The sequence below is a fragment of the Polistes dominula genome, unplaced genomic scaffold (genome assembly GCF_049000335.1).
Source record: "Polistes dominula isolate Pdom_NZ unplaced genomic scaffold, Pdom_raw_medaka contig_168, whole genome shotgun sequence".
Lineage (NCBI taxonomy): Eukaryota > Metazoa > Arthropoda > Insecta > Hymenoptera > Vespidae > Polistes > Polistes dominula.
The window spans coordinates 1,434,397-1,453,253 of NW_028301024.1; the positions used below are offsets into that span (position 1 = coordinate 1,434,397).

General features: G+C 33.3%; 1 protein-coding gene across 5 annotated transcripts; it reads right to left on the reverse strand.

The window, feature by feature from the left end:
• Window positions 1-649: 649 nt before the first annotated feature.
• Window positions 650-18,366, reverse strand: wwk (anoctamin 8 white walker). 5 transcript variants are annotated; one of them, XM_015320178.2, is made up of 17 exons: window positions 17,984-18,366; window positions 16,655-16,740; window positions 15,512-15,672; window positions 14,835-15,111; window positions 14,567-14,755; window positions 13,907-14,092; window positions 13,659-13,811; window positions 12,420-12,555; window positions 11,760-11,815; window positions 10,877-10,951; window positions 9,304-9,573; window positions 7,382-7,579; window positions 7,022-7,313; window positions 4,505-4,822; window positions 4,149-4,416; window positions 2,551-3,888; window positions 650-2,427 (listed from the first exon to the last, which is right to left on the reverse strand). In XM_015320178.2, exons 1-16 carry the CDS (start codon window positions 18,219-18,221, stop codon window positions 3,390-3,392), a joined length of 3,402 nt encoding a protein of 1,133 aa, XP_015175664.1. In that variant the 5' UTR covers window positions 18,222-18,366; the 3' UTR covers window positions 650-2,427; window positions 2,551-3,389. The 5 variants fall into 5 exon arrangements, with proteins under 5 accessions (XP_015175664.1, XP_015175579.1, XP_015175493.1 ...); XM_015320093.2 differs by having other exon boundaries at window positions 4,505-4,798; window positions 9,259-9,573; XM_015320007.2 differs by having other exon boundaries at window positions 4,505-4,801; window positions 9,259-9,573.
• Between the last annotated feature and the right edge of the window lie 491 nt (window positions 18,367-18,857).

Sequence of the window (18,857 nt, forward strand, 5' to 3'; positions counted from 1 at the left end):
TACCCGTTATTATGAATGCAGGACTGGTATCTACAAAGAATATATAATAATTTATTTCATTATTAATTTTTTTTCATTTTATTTAATTGGAACCAATACGTCATGATTCCTTAACGTTAAACATGCGCAATAATTCTCTCAATCAAAAATAGTAGGGATGTTAATTTACATGTTAAGATACGTTATTGAGGATGAAGCATTGAAAAATTAATTAATTTTTTTTATTCTTATCAATTTAAGACAAGTTTTATATCCTATTATTAAAATATACTAGAGGCTTTTTTATGAAAATGAGTAATTTATGTTATATATTATATTCTAATATTACGCGTGACTATTTATATATTTGTTTTATAATTTAATTTTATACATGTAATCGCCTACACATAATACCTTGCGTACAACTCTTTGCGCACAACACTTTGCGCGGAATGTTTTTCTGTCTCACTTCATTGACTAACTTAATAGAGCCTGGCGATATAGTACTACTATATACATATATGGGTTATGTTGAAAAGAGAGTTTTAATTATTTCTAATCGTATTAATGCTGAATGTAAGTATTTTTTTATTTCAACAGAGATACTATAATTAAACAATGAACATGTGAGTGCATCATACAGGATATGAAAAAAAAACAAGATTTCGAGTAAGTTCTTTATAGAATATTTTTTATTTGCTCGGTTCCTGTTTTATACAAAACATCTAACAAGCACAGATGCTTGTCACTGAAGTGCTTTTAAAGTCTGTCTTTTACGGAAGCAACTAATCTATCGACTGCATTTATCGAACGAATCATTTGTCACTTTTCTCGTTGGATATGCTAAAAAGATAACTCGCGCTTGTGATCATATTTGTGTGTATAAATATGTGTTTTAGCATATGAACGCGAGTGTGTTGTATGCATGTATGTTTGTAAAGGAGTGTGAATATGTTTGTATGTTAGTATGTGTGTTGTCTGTGATGTAAGTGTGAATGTGCTTGTATATATGTATTTAAATGACGCATTTCATCATTCGTAATCGTCGATCTTAAAAGTTCGTAATAAAACGTGGAATTAGATACTTTAACACTATGCAAAATAAAAAATATTTTTAATCAGAGGACAAGAGGGCTGCCAGGGGAGGAATGGCGAGAGGGGAGAAGGTGCGTGCTAGGCCATATATAATTAATTTCATAAGTTCGTGGTTTCATATTTTTTCGTCGCGCAATTCGATTATATACAAATAGAATCGACCCTGAAATTCGTCGCGTTAAAACTCGATGTATTCAAAATAATATTATAAACTTTATTAAAGAAGAAATTGTTAACATCAACGTTAATGAAAATAGAAGCATTTCTCGATTTTTCCGCGCGATTCGTGCGGAACATTATGCGAACCATAGAGAAACGCGCGAAATTGTTTTTTGGAAAATTCGAGGAAAACCGAAATAGACGCTCGCGTACTAAGTACGGTGCGACCTGTAGCACGTTTACCTTCTTTTTGTTTTCCCTTAACCTCTCATGCGTGTGTGTATTATACGATATAGCTTTCTGTTAAAAATTTACTTAGCGAACGCTCGTTGAACGGTTTTCCGGTCAACGTCTAGTTAACAGTAAGTAACAACTTATATTTCGGCAACAATAACAATTTCACCTTCGGTGATCTTCCAATTGGAATTTCGCTACCAACGTGTCAGCTATCTGGCATGTACTTTACAAATATCTAAATGTATTGTATATATATATACATATATATATATATATATATATATATATATATATATATATATATATATATATGTATTTATATTTTAGCTTATCTTAAACATTCCACAATTTTGTGGGGGTAACGGCTTCTTTGTAACGCATTACGCTTGATTGGCGTTACTTTAACTCTTTTAGGCATTATATATTTGTTTTTCTTATTTTTCTTTCTTAGCAGGTCAATTTTAAATAAAAGGAAAAATTTTGTATCTTGGAAAGAAATAGAGGATAAACGCGTTAACGTAGATAAATCGACGTTACAAAGAAGTCAATAGTTTATTAATCGCTCGTGAACTTACAGCAAAATGACGGCACTAGCAGGACGTTTACAGCTCAACAAGATATTTCTCTATATTAACTTTGCAAAGATACTATGATCTATGTTAAAACGTGACTCTCTAGGAATGGTATGTGGTGTAGGATTTGTTTTCTATGGACGTCTCTATACTGAAACGATGTTCCTTATTCTCACGCAGACTCGTTATTTTGTGCGACGTTCCTTTGTTCCATTCTCGTATTCTCTTTCTCTTTCTCTCTTTTTTTCTCTTTCATTCAACCTCTCATTTTATTACCAATTACTATCATCACCGTTGAAACAATTTTTTCTTGAGAATCCATCGGTATTTTTAATACGAGATCCGGCTGCAAGATTAGTGTACCGATCGAATTTTTGCTAAAAACCTAATTTTTACGTATATTTATGATTAAGAGAATATTTATCTATCAGATTTTCTATCAAAATGTGGCCGCTAGTATTTTTAATTAAATTATTGTTAATTAATTTTTGAGAAAAAATTCACTCACTTGGTTTTTGAATAAAATATAATCCACTTTACGGCAATATATTTAAAGACTTTGAAAAATCACGATTGCCGCTGCGCACTTGACCGCACCTCTTGCAGTCAGGTGTAAACAGGTATGATTTTGATATATTTATACATTCATAATGAACATTTATTATTTATATATCAAATTAAAGCTAATTTTTTTCTGTTTATTACGATATACAATTGCTTAATTAAATTTGGCCGCAAATAAGGCTTGCCGGGTGTTAAAGATGGTAAAAATTAAAGGTAGAGTGAGAGAGAGTTATCGCGCAACATCACTTGTCAGACAAGGATAGCGATTGCCAGCCGCAGGACACTTTAAAGCCACTGCGCATGCGTCGAGCGCTAGTGTTCTCAACTGAATAGCTGCGACATTACTATTCTAACCACGCTGTCTTGAAGCTACTGTTTGCACCGGTGATTGAGAACAGTGGATGATATTTTATTTAAAAACCAAGTGAGTGAATTTTTTCTCAAAAATTAATTAACAATAATTTAATTAAAAATACTAGCGGCCACATTTTGATAGAAAATCTGGTAGATATATATTCTCTTAATCATAAATATACGTAAAAATTAGGTTTTTAGCAAAAATTCGATCGGTACACTAATCTTGCAGCCGGATCTCGGACTATTTGTACAACAACACAGAAACGTGCTTAATCTCTCTCTCTCTGTCTCTCCCTCCCTCTGCCTCTCTCTCTTTCTTTGTTATTTTTCCTTTTTTATTTTTTCTCTTATGTATCGCGATCGCGTACACGAATAATTCTACTTATTAGCGGTAAAACAAAATTCGAAGTTTTCGAAGCGTGTTCTTTAATGATTCATTCTGCGTATCTCCATGGCCGCGATGTCGTCCACAGATATAAGCTTCTCTATAGGAATGCAAGACAGTTCACCACCGACGCATGACTGAGGTTGTTGCCATCTAGCTTCCCTTTCTGCTTCTTTAGCTTTAAGTTCAGCCTCTCTTGCTCTTCGTTCCTTTAATTTCAAAGAGAAAATTGCGACCGAGCGTGCCCTCTTCATGAGACTCTGTTTTACTCTCGTTTTCTTTGCTTCTCGATCCTCCCTATTTGGTTTTTCTTCCTCTTGGCTGGAAATGGTCTTGCTCGAATCTGACAAACCGCCAACACCCAAATCCTTTTCTTTTTCGGGAACGTACGCTTGTCGATCACGATGTTCGTGCGCTGCTTCTCTTTGCTGATGATGCTGATAATATTGCTGTTTCTCAATCTTTTCTCGTTCTTTCTCTTTCTCTGGCGAGAAACGGAACTTTGGATTTCTGTGAGTTATCACCCACGGTGGTGCAGACCTTAACGATCATAAAAAAATAAAAATTTATCAGTTATAAATGCAAATTAAATTTTCCCTAAAGTCTCTTGTTTTTTCTTGTGTTAGTAAATTTTATATGTACGATATTTTTTTTTGTCCTATTACGTTTTTTTATAGAACAGAATGGATCGTATATAACTAATTGTTAGTAAAATAACATGAAATAAAAGATATAGTGCATATAAATCTTATTAATAAGAAAAAAAAAGAATCTCGATATATCTAATCTCTAATTCGTACTTTAATAGATCACTATCTGAGGAAGAAGCTAAATCCTTTGAAACGATACAATCGGTTGATCTATGGAGTGTCAATTCGTCAGCAGTTCCGGCCACAGAGCCAACCCCACTTATTTCAGAATCGCTCGATTTTCGTCCACCTGGTTCCAAGCCTAGTTTGCGTACCCAATCGACACCTCCGTGAGGACCGATTGTTAAATGATGACTGTAGTGATCTCCTGTGTTCGATGATTCTGGTTCGTTGTTTAACCACTCCCTTGATCTTCGACCTGTAATAACGAGTAACATGAAATAATATGATTCTTTGATTTATTTAAAGGATTTTAAAAACACTGATATTATAGGAAATACTCAAACCTCTCTCTCCTCCAGGTATTGAGCATCTAGGTGTATTGTGAATATCTCGAGTACTGCCAATATTATTTTCCGAAAGGAAAGAATTGCTGATCTCGCTGCTACTTCCAATACTACCGGGTGTTTCGGCTGTAAGCGATGGTGTCTCTGCAATCCTCGGTATGGATGCGGCACTTGGAGTAGATGGTCTGCTTGGTGTTTGGGTCGTTGATGCTAAAGTAGGTGTATCTGGTTGGCTGGGCACAGAGGTCTCTCCGGTAGGTTCGTCCAACAGGTTTTGCTCTTCGCTTTCTCCGTCTGCTGGACTCACCACGAATCTCCCTGAGTTTGAGCAAGATTAATAGCTAATAGGAGAAGGTCCAGGACTAATAAGACGAAATTGGGTAAATCCCACCGTCGCATAGTATGACTAAATCCCGAAAATGTGGAAAAACTATAGGAATATGCTTAGTGGATAGTTTATTTCAATTATTTTTGTTATAGATAAATACTTATGTACACCTGTAGTAAGTTATCAGTTGAAACGTAAGCTTCGAACGTATCGCATTTGTGACTCGCTATGCCCTGAAAATTACGGACTCTTTTAAAGCAAATATAATGCACTTAATATTTGTCAATATATAAATTTGAAACCTTCACCTGGCAATAAGTATAAATGTATTATGTTTCTCAAAATTTACATAAATAACAAGTGTGTAGTTGCTAATCAAGAGTATATGATTTCGTGTTATTCGTCGATTGGAATGAGAAAAATTTTATCAAACGAATTTAAAGTTACATATTGGATTGCATTGAGCGATTTGGTTAGGTTTAAATTATTTATTAAACCTTTACCTGATAAATAAAAAAAGAAAAACCTACCTTTATTTGCCTTAATAGCTTTCATCCACGATTTTGTAGACTAATGCACAACTGTACTTGTCAAAATCTTACAGTTTATCTACTATTTTATGTAATTACAAAAAAATATAATTACGAATGAATATAATACAAATTAATAAATAAATAATTCTAAAAAAGAACAATTCTTAACATTAAAAATTGTAATAAAAAATTTTGTTGTCTTTTTTAGTTACAATTACCTTGTATTTTGAGTACGCTATTATGTTTTTTAAAACAATAATATCAGATTTATAATCAGTGACTCCAACAATTACTATTAGGTGTTGAAATTAATTCGTAGCGTTTTTTTAATGGAAAAAAATATTTATTATCAATGGAAAATAAAAAAATACACTAATGAAAGTATTGCCCTTCGTAAGAAGTGAACCTCTGCTCAGACAGATTATGAGTCATCGAACGAAACAAATGGTAATCTGAAGGAGTGATATCTGGAGAATACGGCGGGTGCGGTAGGACTTCCCATTTAAGTGTTTTTAGGTACGTTTGTACCGGTTTTGCGACGTGCGGTCGAGCATAGTCGTGCAGCAAAATAACTTTATCGTGCCTTTCGCTCTCGTCCGGCCGATTTTCTTTTAATGCACGACTCAGGCGCATCAGTTGTCATTGGTAACGATCCCTAGTGATAGTTTTATTTGGTTTTGATAGTTTATAATAAACCAAACCCAGTTAATCCCACCAAATACAAAGGAGGAGCTTGGCCCTCAAATATTACGTTTTACCACTTTTAAAATGTGCAAACCACTTCCGACAAGTTTGTTTAGTTAAAGCATAGTCACCATAAAAATCCGATGAATTTCTGCAGCCTTTTTATCCATATTAAAATAATGGAATAAAAATCCCCGCAAAAAAATTTTATTTGACACAAAATTCGATATATTGAAATAATTACAACTTGTTGTCATTAACAGTTAAAAATGAGATGTTTCGTAAAAAACACATCTAATAAGTGCTGAATTACGATAAAATTTATTTTTGAAGGTAAAAACAGAATAGTGTAATATTTACGTAATTTGTTGTAAAACGCTACGAATTAATTCCGACACCTAATAAATGTAGACTTTTGAAAGGATTTAATCACTTTTATATAATCCGGTACCCCCAAAACTTTTAATTGTACATTTAAAAAAAATTAATCTACAACTTCATATTTTTTTCACTCTTTCGAGATTTCGGAACACTGTGCGTCGTTTAGCTTAGACCTTCTCATGTATAAATATATATGTTACGGACAATGTATTACTGTTGGCATTGTATAGAATGTCCGGCCATTCTATAGAAAACTCAGAGAGGGTTTAATTTTAAATTTTTAAAATTTTTTTAAATTTAAAGCACACTTGGTTGAAGCGATTTCAAGTTATTGTAAGTGAAACAAACCATAGAAATTAAAAAATTGCCCTCTCACCGTTGTCTAAACATATCCCATTAAGGCACATTTTATAGATTGATTGAAACTTTCTGAGCATTCTATAGAATGACCGGGCAATCTGTCAAATACATGCTCATTATACACATTACCTGATTTATGTGGGTATTGTATACAATGTCCGTAATATATACATTACTCGTAATACGTATATAAGAGAGACATATATCTCTTCAACGTAAACATATATTTACCTATAATAGTAGATGGTTGTTGTTCAGGTGATGGTGTGGATGACAATCTTCTCACTGCCTCTCTTCTTAAGAATTCAACTTTAGCCATTTCCGTAGCAACCCAATGTGGTATATCCGGTATCGCACAGGTGATGATAAATCTGATTGCCAACATAATGTGTTCCAAAGCAACTATTAGCAAAATTGTTTGGGTCGCTGACATCTCTGGAAACATACGTTGTACTTGTCCACTTCTACCGATTAACGCGCAATTAACTAAAATTGCGACAAATCCCATAGCTTCCATAGCGTTCTGTAGAAAAGTATACATATATATAACGTGTTATGAAATCAATTAGAAAAAAAGGAGGATCGATTTACCTGCCAAGTGCCGATATTAGATACCCTACGCCCGAAAGGTCGTTGAAGCACGTAACACAACTTAAATGCGTCTCCACGTAATTCGATCAGGTTACCAAGTAATGCGGCTACGGCAGCTAAAGGAAACGCTGACGAGAAGAGACATACGTATCCTAATTGTGAGAGCATTTCCAAATGTTCAGAGAATGCTCGATCGTACTGTAAATAAAATGTCATTTTTTTACACAGGCATGTTTATCAGTAATAAAGCAACGTTTTGTATTTTCGCTATTGTAATATATTTTATATTGTGCGATTTTCTATTTATCTATCACATGCTCTTTTTGCGTGTAATTGGCGTTCTATTAACGAGCATGCATGGTACAATTTAATTCGCAGTAATGATATATTTAAGATAACCAATTATTTGTAACTACCTATGAAATATGTTTTTTCATACGTGATCATGTACTTAAGTCTTTCTATTATATTAGATTGAATAAAAAGTCCGTTAGCATTGACGGCGACTTGTTAATGTATAATATTTAGTTTGATACTTTTGCTTATTTTGACTACAACAGATATACGTATTTTATTAAGGACAGTTTAAAGATGTTTTGCGTTTAGTGTTAGTTATTTTCTTTGGTAGAAAGATATATATTGAAAATATATAAATACTCATGTATTAACCCATATAAATATTATATTATTTTTACTTACAAAATAATTTTGTTAGGAATTAGTTAGAGATAAATCGTGAATATATTACAATGGTGAAGATGTTAACTAATGTATAATTCAGAAGTGAATTAAAAGCTTCAATAGTGGAAATTTCAATGTGGAAGACAAAAAACTAAGTGAGGGAGATTAATGATGATGGAATTGTAAATTGTATCGAATAAAAACCAAGGAACACTAAAGAGATTTCAAACATTTAAGAAATTACACGACAATAAGTTTTGTTCCATTTGAAAGAGCTCGGAATGACGAATAAGTATGATATTTGGGTTTTGCATGAGTTAACGAGAAGAAATTACTTGAACGTATTTTAATTTGCAATTCATTATTAAACACAAAGTACAATTCTAAGTAAATACAAAAAAACATATTGTTGACATGAAGATCTCTCTTTTTCTTTTAAATTTGTTATTAGAGATGAAAAATGGATTGCTATTTATAATGTAAAACAAATGAAACATTAAATTACATCAAGAAAATAACCATTGACATCTAATTTTTATTTATTTTAAACATAGTAAAGATAGAAACTAAAAAATAATCAATAATTTTTTAAAAAGATAGAAAAAGCAAAAACATATGTATCTAAATTTTTTTACTGAATAAACATAACAACTTTATGAAAAAATTGGTGTTACTAAACAAATGGGCTAAGGCCATAAAACAAAATGATATACATATGTATTATTATATATGTGATATTAAAATAATAATAATACTTTATATTCTAGTGAAGAAACGTGAACGGATTTTTTATTTAACCTGATATTATAGTTCATGAAATGATTTCTTTTAAGCATTTTATGATGTATGCGATTTCCTAAAAAAATATCGTCAAGTTTCTGCTATTTATTAACAAATAAAAAGGAGAGAGAGGAAGTGATTGGTAGGAGAGTAACCGTTTTGACGGGTTTTCAAATTACAAGGAACTAACGTCCTAACGACCTTCGATACATTGTTACGATATATCAAAGATTTCAATATTTTCAAAGATCATGCATGTTTTGCGTTTGAATAGAATCGAATGACTATAGTTACTGCAGTATTCCTTTTCTTGCACGAGTTATCCGTTAGTGCGTTCTTAGGGGAACTCTGATTAGGTACATCGAAAATATAAAAAGGAATGAAGAAAGAAAAAAATGGCTAAATCTAAATCAAACCTTCAAAGTAACGTCACTAAGAAGAGAATTAGTGGTGTGTCCTACTCTGTAGAGAGAACTCTCCAACTCAGCTTGGCTAACGTTCCTCGGTTGTTTCGTCTTTCCACTTTCTGCTCGTTCATCTTTCTCATCGGAATTCTTTATTTTTTCGTCCTCCTCGTCCTTACCAGGTGGTAATCTTGCTTCGCTTGGACTCAGAGCCCCGAATAGCTCGAAACTCAATTGCGCTAGCCGTAGTTGCTCTATCAGATATGGTATTGCGGATTCTTTAAGATTTCCAATCACTTGCCGAGCTATTAGTAAAGCGGCCAGTTGCTAAAAAATAAAATATCAAACTTTTTCGCTAGTTATTTAGCTTTTTTTTCGTTTATTTTTCTTAATATCTTATGAATGTGATTAATCATTAACTCCTTATCCTACGATTTTAGTTTCCAATACTGCCATTTCATGATTCGGCTAAGTAAGCGTTCAAAGTTATGATAATCGCACACGTTTTATAAAATTGGAAGTCATAGTAACGAATCGCGTATAAACAACTGGAATGTGCTATGTGACTCGATTGTTATATCACGGCTTTTAACTGTGATTCTCATATCTGGTCAAGCTTTTTTACCACGAGTCTCACCCGTGATATTTATCTTTGGCTCATTTTTAGTTATCGCGAATCTCGCACGATGTTGTAGAGCAAGGGGTTAAATAAAAGATAATTTAACCATATGAGTAAAGAGGAGTGCGATTGCTTGTGAATTTCATTTCTGCGTATTGTAAAAAAAGATTTCGTGAAGTAGGTTTGATAATACCACTCTTGTAATGAAAAATATACATATTTTACTTTTTTTTATTATTCTTCCTATTACTAAAAATACCAATTTTTACTTTTCATTTTTATATACTTTTGGCAATAAATTCGAGGAACGCATCAACACGTGAACGATTAAAGTTGTATTACACTTGTTTATATGATGCTCAAAGTAATTGTGAGTTTAAGAAACTGCTATATAGTAAGTGATTATGTCATCTTGCATAGTTCACTATGGTTATTATTAATTAAATAAATAAGTATAAGGGTAAGTCAATAATTATCTGTAATGAAATGTTATTGTTGTTATGTCAATGTACTATCAAATGTCTTCGTATTAGAAATTGTGATTTTCCTCATATTATAATTGTAACTTACATTAGTAAAATTAATTAATTAGAGCTAGATCGGTCAAATTTTGTTTATCGTCACATAAACAATGGCTGTTTCGTTTTACAAAAGAAAAAACAGCAATCAGTAAGCAGTTTCTTATGGTCTGAAAATGTATCGGGGTCAAAAGTCATCGAAGATTTTCAGAACAGTATTAGGGTAATGATTAAAGGTTAATGATGAATTTTTTTTTATTGTTAATGTTACGAGAAATCTATAGTAATGTGATTAACCATTTGACCTATTATGACGTAGATCCTACGATAACGGTAATATAGGATAACGGTATAAATATAGGTTTGTGCACGAGTATTGTGTTATGTTATCTTATATAATAGTAAATGTTTATTTACAAGGATTAAGAGAGAGTGAGTTCGAAGTTATCTACTAGTAATGAGAATAAAGTGAGAAAGAGAGAGGGTTTCTTACCTCCTTGAGTCTTTCTTGGTCTTGAAGATAGAAGGCGATGTAAAATAACGATAGGAAGGAGTTTACGAACTGAAACTGAAATGAATAGTTTTGTCTGTACACTCGCCATACTTAAGAATACATTATTATTTTTTTATATTTGGTTCTTTTCTGGTCAACCCTCTTATTTTTTTTTTTTTAAATTTCACATACATATGTACACGCACGGACATACATATATTTATTGTTTGCATATGCATACGTATATACGTACGGAAATCACATATATATAACACGCAAAAATAGATATTTCTATGCATATTATTTTATAAGATTATAAAGTGAAACATTTAGTACTGATAAATGCTATTAGAAAAAAAGCGCAAGCAGAGAGCGAATTTTGAAGTAGGATTTTCATGCAGCGATAGTGGCAGCCACGACATAAGACATTTATTTAATTATCATAAGGAAAATAAAATGAAGGATCTAATCTTACTTTTTAAAAGGTCCACCTCTAAAATCACTACATAATTGTTTTTATTTATATTTTTGTTTTTCTTTTTTTCTGTAATCATCAAATCATATTCATCTGATTACACGTGCATTTTGATTATCATTAATACAATTATTATACTGTTGAAGACAATAATTATACATATCATATGATTTACTTATTGTTATTACTGGAGTATTATAGTTAATTTGCAATGATTTTAAAATTATTTTTCTTTTTCTTTTATTACCATGAAATCGTAAAAGGCTTAAGACATTCGAAGTTTAGAAACGATAAGACGTGTTTGAGAGAATCTCGTGAAATAATCTCCGATTTAGAGGAGGACAAAATTGACGATACTAATACAACATTCATAATTTGCGTTTGACTTGTCAAAAAATATCTCATTACCAGTGCCACCTTGTAGATCAGATGATTCTCGTACTCGGTGTCTAGTCGATAGTTTTCTGCGTCCAACACACAAAAATCAAAGATACTATCTACCATAGACTATTTAAGGCGTTCTCCAAAAGATATATATATATAAAAATAAAGTAATAAGATAATATAATAAACCCAACCCCTGAATAATTTTTAGAATTATTCTTAAAGATAATAGAGAAGAAGAATAGATACATATGTCGGAAGTGTATACACAATCGGAAAAAGAGACTAGCTTTTTAGTATCGTCTAGGGATATATCGTACTTTCTTGATCGTTCTTTCTAGATAGAAGCTAAGCTGTGAGAAGAGATTTAGAAGTAAATATGCTAGGCCTCTTAGCTAGACGTGCAGAAGTGTGTATATATATAATATATAATATATAATATATATAAAATATAAAATATATAATATATAATATATAATATATATAAAAAAATTTATATATATATGGTATATATAAGTACCCGTGGATATAATAAGAAAGATTATTGTGAGACAATCGATAAGACCTTGATCGATCGTTTAATATTCTTATAGATCGGCCGCATTCGTAACGGGACGATTACGATTAAAAGATACGTAGTTTAATACGTTTTTCTCTTTTTTAATTTTATCTTCATATACATACCCAAATCATTCAACCAGACTGCAACTTTGAAGTATGCTTCATCCATTAAGGCTATTACAACGGCCAGTAATACTTTTGGCACGTAACTCAGCCAAAATCCGTAACCTCCGGCTTCAAGACGTGCATCCCACCAATCCTATAATTGTAGAAAAACCATGACGATTTTGATTAATTGGTGAAACAACGATGGTAATTAGATTACTTCCGTTGTTTACGAATTTATACAGAATCTTTCGAATAAATGTACACATTCTTCATTAATCGCTATAGCATAATAAAGTAACATCCTAAATAGTGGCAAAATGATGATGAGAAAGTATTGATTGAGGAATGTAAGATCATTTTAATATTTCAAATATGAGAACATTCATAACTGTTTGAGTGACAGTATATCAGATTGGAAAGTAAAATTGCAGTATCGGTGCATTAGCAAAATCAGCAAAATCGGTGTATGTTCTTATAGTATAACAGAGCGCTATCGTGCTGCTCAGCATTTTCCAATACGAAATGAGAAAGCGCTATCACACCGTATGGTATTTTTTGATCAGATTTTCACAAAGACTGTGACACTCAAATGGTTAACATTCAACGACAATGTAAGTGTCACGGTCGCGTCAGGGTTTCCAGCACTACCTCCTTTATTTATTTAACATGTGCAGACTTTTATTTATGGAGGATCCTAAAGGATTTTGTATATTATAGAAAACTGACTATTTTGGGGGTCTTAAGCCTTTTGCACGAGGAATATTAACACTGGTAACGCGAAAATTTATTCTAGCAATTTGAAATTTCGGAACAGCTGGTATGAATATTTTTTAACATTTTTTCAACGAATTAATATATAAATGATAAATTTTAATGTTTTATATTTTCAATTGTAAAGTTATTTTAAAATTTTCACAGTAAATTATATTTTTAATTATCGTGTTTGATGTAGAAAATATGAAAATAATTCTCAAATGCAAAGATTTAGAGAAAAAATTAAAAATATATAAATGTAACAATCTCACTGGATACTTTAGTTAACGTTACCCAAGCAGTAGTTTGACGTATACATGAAAATCTGGAAGCTAATGGCCACTACTTTGTGAACATTTCGTAATTGTAGAGGTCAAAAGTTATTTTTAATAAATTTAATATTAAGATATTCATATCATCTCTTTTTTCCTACAGTGTGCATAAACTTTTTTGGTGGATTTTTTATAGGAATTTACTGACAATAATAATATTGTATTTTACCTGTATTTGGAAGCTCAGGATCATAACGACGAAGACGAAAAATAGACAAACGGCGATGATAGGTACGCTGACAAAATATCGGAAAACATTTCTTCGCCATCTGGGATAAGTTGGTTCCAGTCTTCCCGTGACAGGTGATATTTCTAAAGTCCCCTATCAAATGATATGTCATTCGATAAACGACATATTTATTATTTGCTTTCATTGATATGTATAGCCAACTCATTATTATTGATCAAAATTTTTACCGTAAAGAGAGGTCTAGGTTCGACTAATAAGTCATCTCTTTGATCTAATGTACCCCATCTGTAGGCCAATTCAGCTCCTCTTCGTTTCCAAGTTTCCAGGTAAACTGTCGCCCAAATTACATTGAAGACTGAGAAAAGCACGTATGCCACGTCCTCCACCGCTTGGTTCCTACCGATGATGCCGACCTTAATAAAGGTTAAATAATTAATGAAATCAATACTTGTGTTTTTTCTTCGTCAATATAACGGCACTTGTTACCTTTTATTTTACTTATAATTAATAATTTTTGTGATAATGATCTAATGATCATCTACATTCGGTATAAAGTTGAAAAATATATATAATATAGTGGGATATGAAGTTAGTGTGTATGATGAGCTGAGATAAGTTAACAATAAGTATATTCGAAAACAATAAACGAAAGAAAAGAGCGTTGTATGTGTATGTATTCTTAAATGAGTGGTTGTACGCAGTTCATCGATAAGATTATTATATGCATGTGCTAGCCTGAGTGTACGTGTCAAAAAAAAAGGAAGGAAAGAATGTATTAGTGAGTGAATTGGGATGATCGAAAAGTAGTGTGAGACAAATGAGCGACGAGAGAGTATATTTAGAGATTTTATTTTATATTTCAATAAATCAAATACTACAATATTTACCCAGTATATGACACCCACAGCAGCGGGAACGATCAAAGCGGTGGTATAGTGTCCGAGCCATGCGAAGTACATGCTGATTTTCACTCCAAAATATTTACAGATTTCGTCCAATGGTTGGGGACTAAAAAATGCACGAACCCACGTCTTTCGTAATTGTTCTAGTGCCGGTAGTTCATGTAATGGGAAGACCTGTGCATTGGAGTTTTTAATCAAATATAACGCATCAATATAAATGAAAATAAAAATGGGAATACGTTTTTATATTGACCTGTGAGATAATGCTTGCCGAGATACATTTTGGAATTATGGCTTGTCCTTCCACTAATTTTAATCCTGATAAACTGTGAAGATCCTGAGGACCTGCTCTTAACGTATGAAGTAAGTGTAATACCAGAGACTGTCTTTCTTGAGTAGTAAAAAAATGAGCTTCGTCGTCGCTTCCTTCGAAGCAGCTCGCTTCCGAACCTACGAATTCCTTCAATCCTCCGCCATATTCTTGGCGTAGAGCCTTTGGCAAGTGTACTTCCTCTGCTGCTTTCAACAAACTACAAGATTTGTTTTCTTAATACCGATGCATTTTTCGTGCAAGGGAAGAATACTCGATCAGATAAGAGATATTCAAAAGGAATAGTTTTGAGAAATCATATATGTTCAGTAATTATGACTATGGAATAATATAAGTTAAAAAATAGAAAAAATGAATTATTTATACTATAAAGTAAATTATAGTTATAATTTATTTACTTTTATACTTTTATTTTTTCGATTCAGTCTGCTGTCATATATCAGAATGTATAAAGTGTTACTCAAGTGACACAGAAGATAGGAAACAAATTTTACTGCATAAAATCCAAGGTTAAAGTGTCAGGACAAGTATAACGTTTCCTGAAGATTCTAACGAGTCCGATGTTGAACGGACAATAAGACAGCTTACTACGTACTTACACGCTAAAAGGTGCCGTTAAGTAAAATCCGTAACTATCTGAGGAGGCATGATGCCTGACGTGAACCACTAGGCCAGGGGTTCCAGCCCGAAGTCGACCTAAAAGCCACATTAAAGTTTCGTCGCTTGCACCGTTTGGAAACATCATCACGACGTCACATTTCTAAAACATAGAGGAACATCAAAAAGGTATTAGTTCTTGATCACTTTCTTAGTCCAATTTTGTAATTCATTCCGTCATTTATTATTACGATACTTTTGAATGATAACACACACGTTTTCTTTATAGTGTAGCCACGATAACTGTGAATGATTCTAACTTTGATATGGTACATCGCTTTGAACCGCGGATGTTGTCAAAGGGTTACGACTTTTTCGTGGTCTGGCTGTCATCCAAATTCATAGAACAGTAGCAGGTTGCTTGATATTGGCATATATCTATTAACTAATACATACAATAATACTTTTTACATAACGTTGATGAATACCGTACCGATTGCATGTATAAGCATGCTCAAATACTCATCTATTCGTTGAAACTTTTTACCTTTTCTTTTCTTTTTTTTTCTTCCTTTCCTCTTATCATCCGTTATTTTATCAATGTCTGCACGTAAAAGTCACTCACATGAGTAAATAGAAAGTCTTGTTGAAGTTACTCAAAATCAATACGAAAGCGTTTTCTTAATAATGAAAACAACTGGACTAGGCATTTTGCGCGAAGCAACAACAACGATGAATAAGGTTGGTTGGCTTAGTGTGATAAAGCAGCCCTTCGTATTCATTAGGAAGTTAACAAACACGTAACACGTTTGCGATTATCAGTTAACTAGGCAACCATTAATGCCTCGAACAATAACTTTTCATAATTTATAGGGTATGAATAACGAACGGGCACAATTCATGATCCCTTCCTTACAATATGCTATTATATTATATTATATTATATCTTTTTTTTCTTTTGTAGCTATTCAGTATTAAGCATATTTAGCGTATTTTGTCATATCACGAGTTTGCACGACTTATCATTAATATGTATGACTATCAAATAATATGTTCTTCGAATTTTTAAGAAATATTTAAGAATACGATGATGATAACAAGTAGAATATTTTCTTATTTTGTTTACGTATATTTTTTATACGAACCTGAGTTGGTACTTTTTGTATCCAAAGGCGGCGGGGGGTCATCAAGTGGCCAGTACATGGTATCTTACGTCTCAATAAACGTGATGCTAAGAAAAGAGACAAACATGAATCAATATTGCAGTAATGGAAGGACTCTAGTGTGAATTTATTTTTAAATACCAAATGGAAGATACTAAAATAAAATTAGATTTATTACGCTGTTACTGAACACTTATAAATATAAGTACCACACACGTATACACATACATATTTACCCGTGCATGTTGGAAACCTTAAAAGACGGTCTTATATTTCTATTAAAGTCAATGTACTTGTTACATTCCTTGTTGCTCGGCAAACGACCTCAAAAGATATTCTATACAAAGCGTTATTCGTTGATTTCGCGTGAATAAAACGTGTCTTGCTTGGGAACCACGCAAGCTTCTTAGCTGTTATCAATTAACAAGTAGCGTGATAAAAGAAGAGAAAGGGATAAAAGAAAGTAACTTCTTTATTTTCAAAAGCCCTATTCTTGTTGCATAAATGCTCTAGGTCTAAAGATCAAAATTGCTTGAAAAGAATATAAAGGCGAGAGAATTTTAGTGTTTGGTGTAAAACGGAATGTCAATGTGCATTCACCCTTTTGCTTAAGTTGATAGTTATATATTACCTTATAATTATGCAATGTGAAATATTATGCACGTTTTTTTTTCGGTTACAGCACAATAATACATTTCACCAAATGTTATTCACGATATCTACTTACCAATGCACCATAAAACACGTTCACAATAGTCAAAAATCTACTTCAAATTCGTAGATATAAATGCGTGTAATGTAAAACGCGTAATACAAATATGCAAAAAGGAATAAAATAAAAGAAAAAAGAAAGATATGAAAAGAATAAAAAAGAGATGGAGAAAAACTAGATAAAAAGAGGAAGAGGAAGAGGAAAGAGAGAGAGAGAGAGAGAGAGAAGCAAGGCAAGTTGTTTAGGTGGGGGGAGCGACGATCGAAACACGATGGGGGGTTGGTGGGTGGTAAGAAGGGATAGAGGGGGTGTATGCAGGGTGTGCGTGTTTCACGTAGAGAATCAAAGTAACGATTCTCAACCAAGCGGAAATGATTGTAGAGAGAGTCGGAGATTCACCTTTTCTAGGACATATAGAAAATCCTAGATGCAGAGAAATTAGGGTAACGTTCTGGAAGATAGAAAATAATGAAAGTACGAATGTGGTGGTACTTCATTACAATTAGATTTTATCAATGAACATAACGCACAATTAAATTTAGAAAGACAAGATGAAAAAAGGGTTAAGAGAGAAAATAAAAATGTTTCAATAAACTCACCCTTGTCTAATGTTTCTTTAGCCGCGTGTATGACCTTCCTCCGTCTAAGTCCCTCACCGGCCGGGACAGTCGTCATCGTTGATGAACTCGCGTCCTTTTCGGTAATAGTCGCGTTTCCACTAGTGATTTCAGCCTCGTCATCGCTCTTCGGACACTGAGCCGACGTTGTACCGCTAGGGGTTGTCGACGTTCCGTGGTGGTCGAGGAGTTTTATCGGGGACCCCTCGCCGCCTGGCATAATGTCCCGATTGGGCAGGACTGTCGTCCTTAACCGAGAACTCCTGCGCCTGAACTGGACTGATACCCCACCGACTTTACCTTTACCCTACCCAACATAGTTTCTCTCTCTTTCTCACTCTCACTCTCTCTCTTTCTCTTTCCCTTCCTTGTTTTCCAGTCGCTACCGTCGATGTCGACGTCGACAACGACTACGTCCTCTTTTGCGTAGTCGCGCCATCTGCACGGATGTCGTCGCACTCTCTCCCTCCTCACCTCTCCCACCTCCACCATCCCTCTCACCTGCACTCTCCTATCTCACTCTCTTTTTCCCTCTTATCTTCTCTCTTTCTATTTATCCTCTTCCCGATCGATGAATCTCATCTTTTCCCGAAAGGGGTGGTCTCTATAGGACAAGGACGTATACCACCTCTTGCAAGTTGTTCGTCCCATTCACGGCCAATCCTCGGTACGATGGACTCATATCAGATTTTCACCCTTTCTCTCCATGGACAGATCTACGTATTCTTGTGCTCTCTTGGTACTTTATCTTTTTTCCTTTTTTGGAATATAATTGAAAGTGACGAGTACACGAATATAAGGTGGCGAGTCGACGCGTTCAAACGATCGATTTCTTTTCTCACTTTCTTTTATCTCT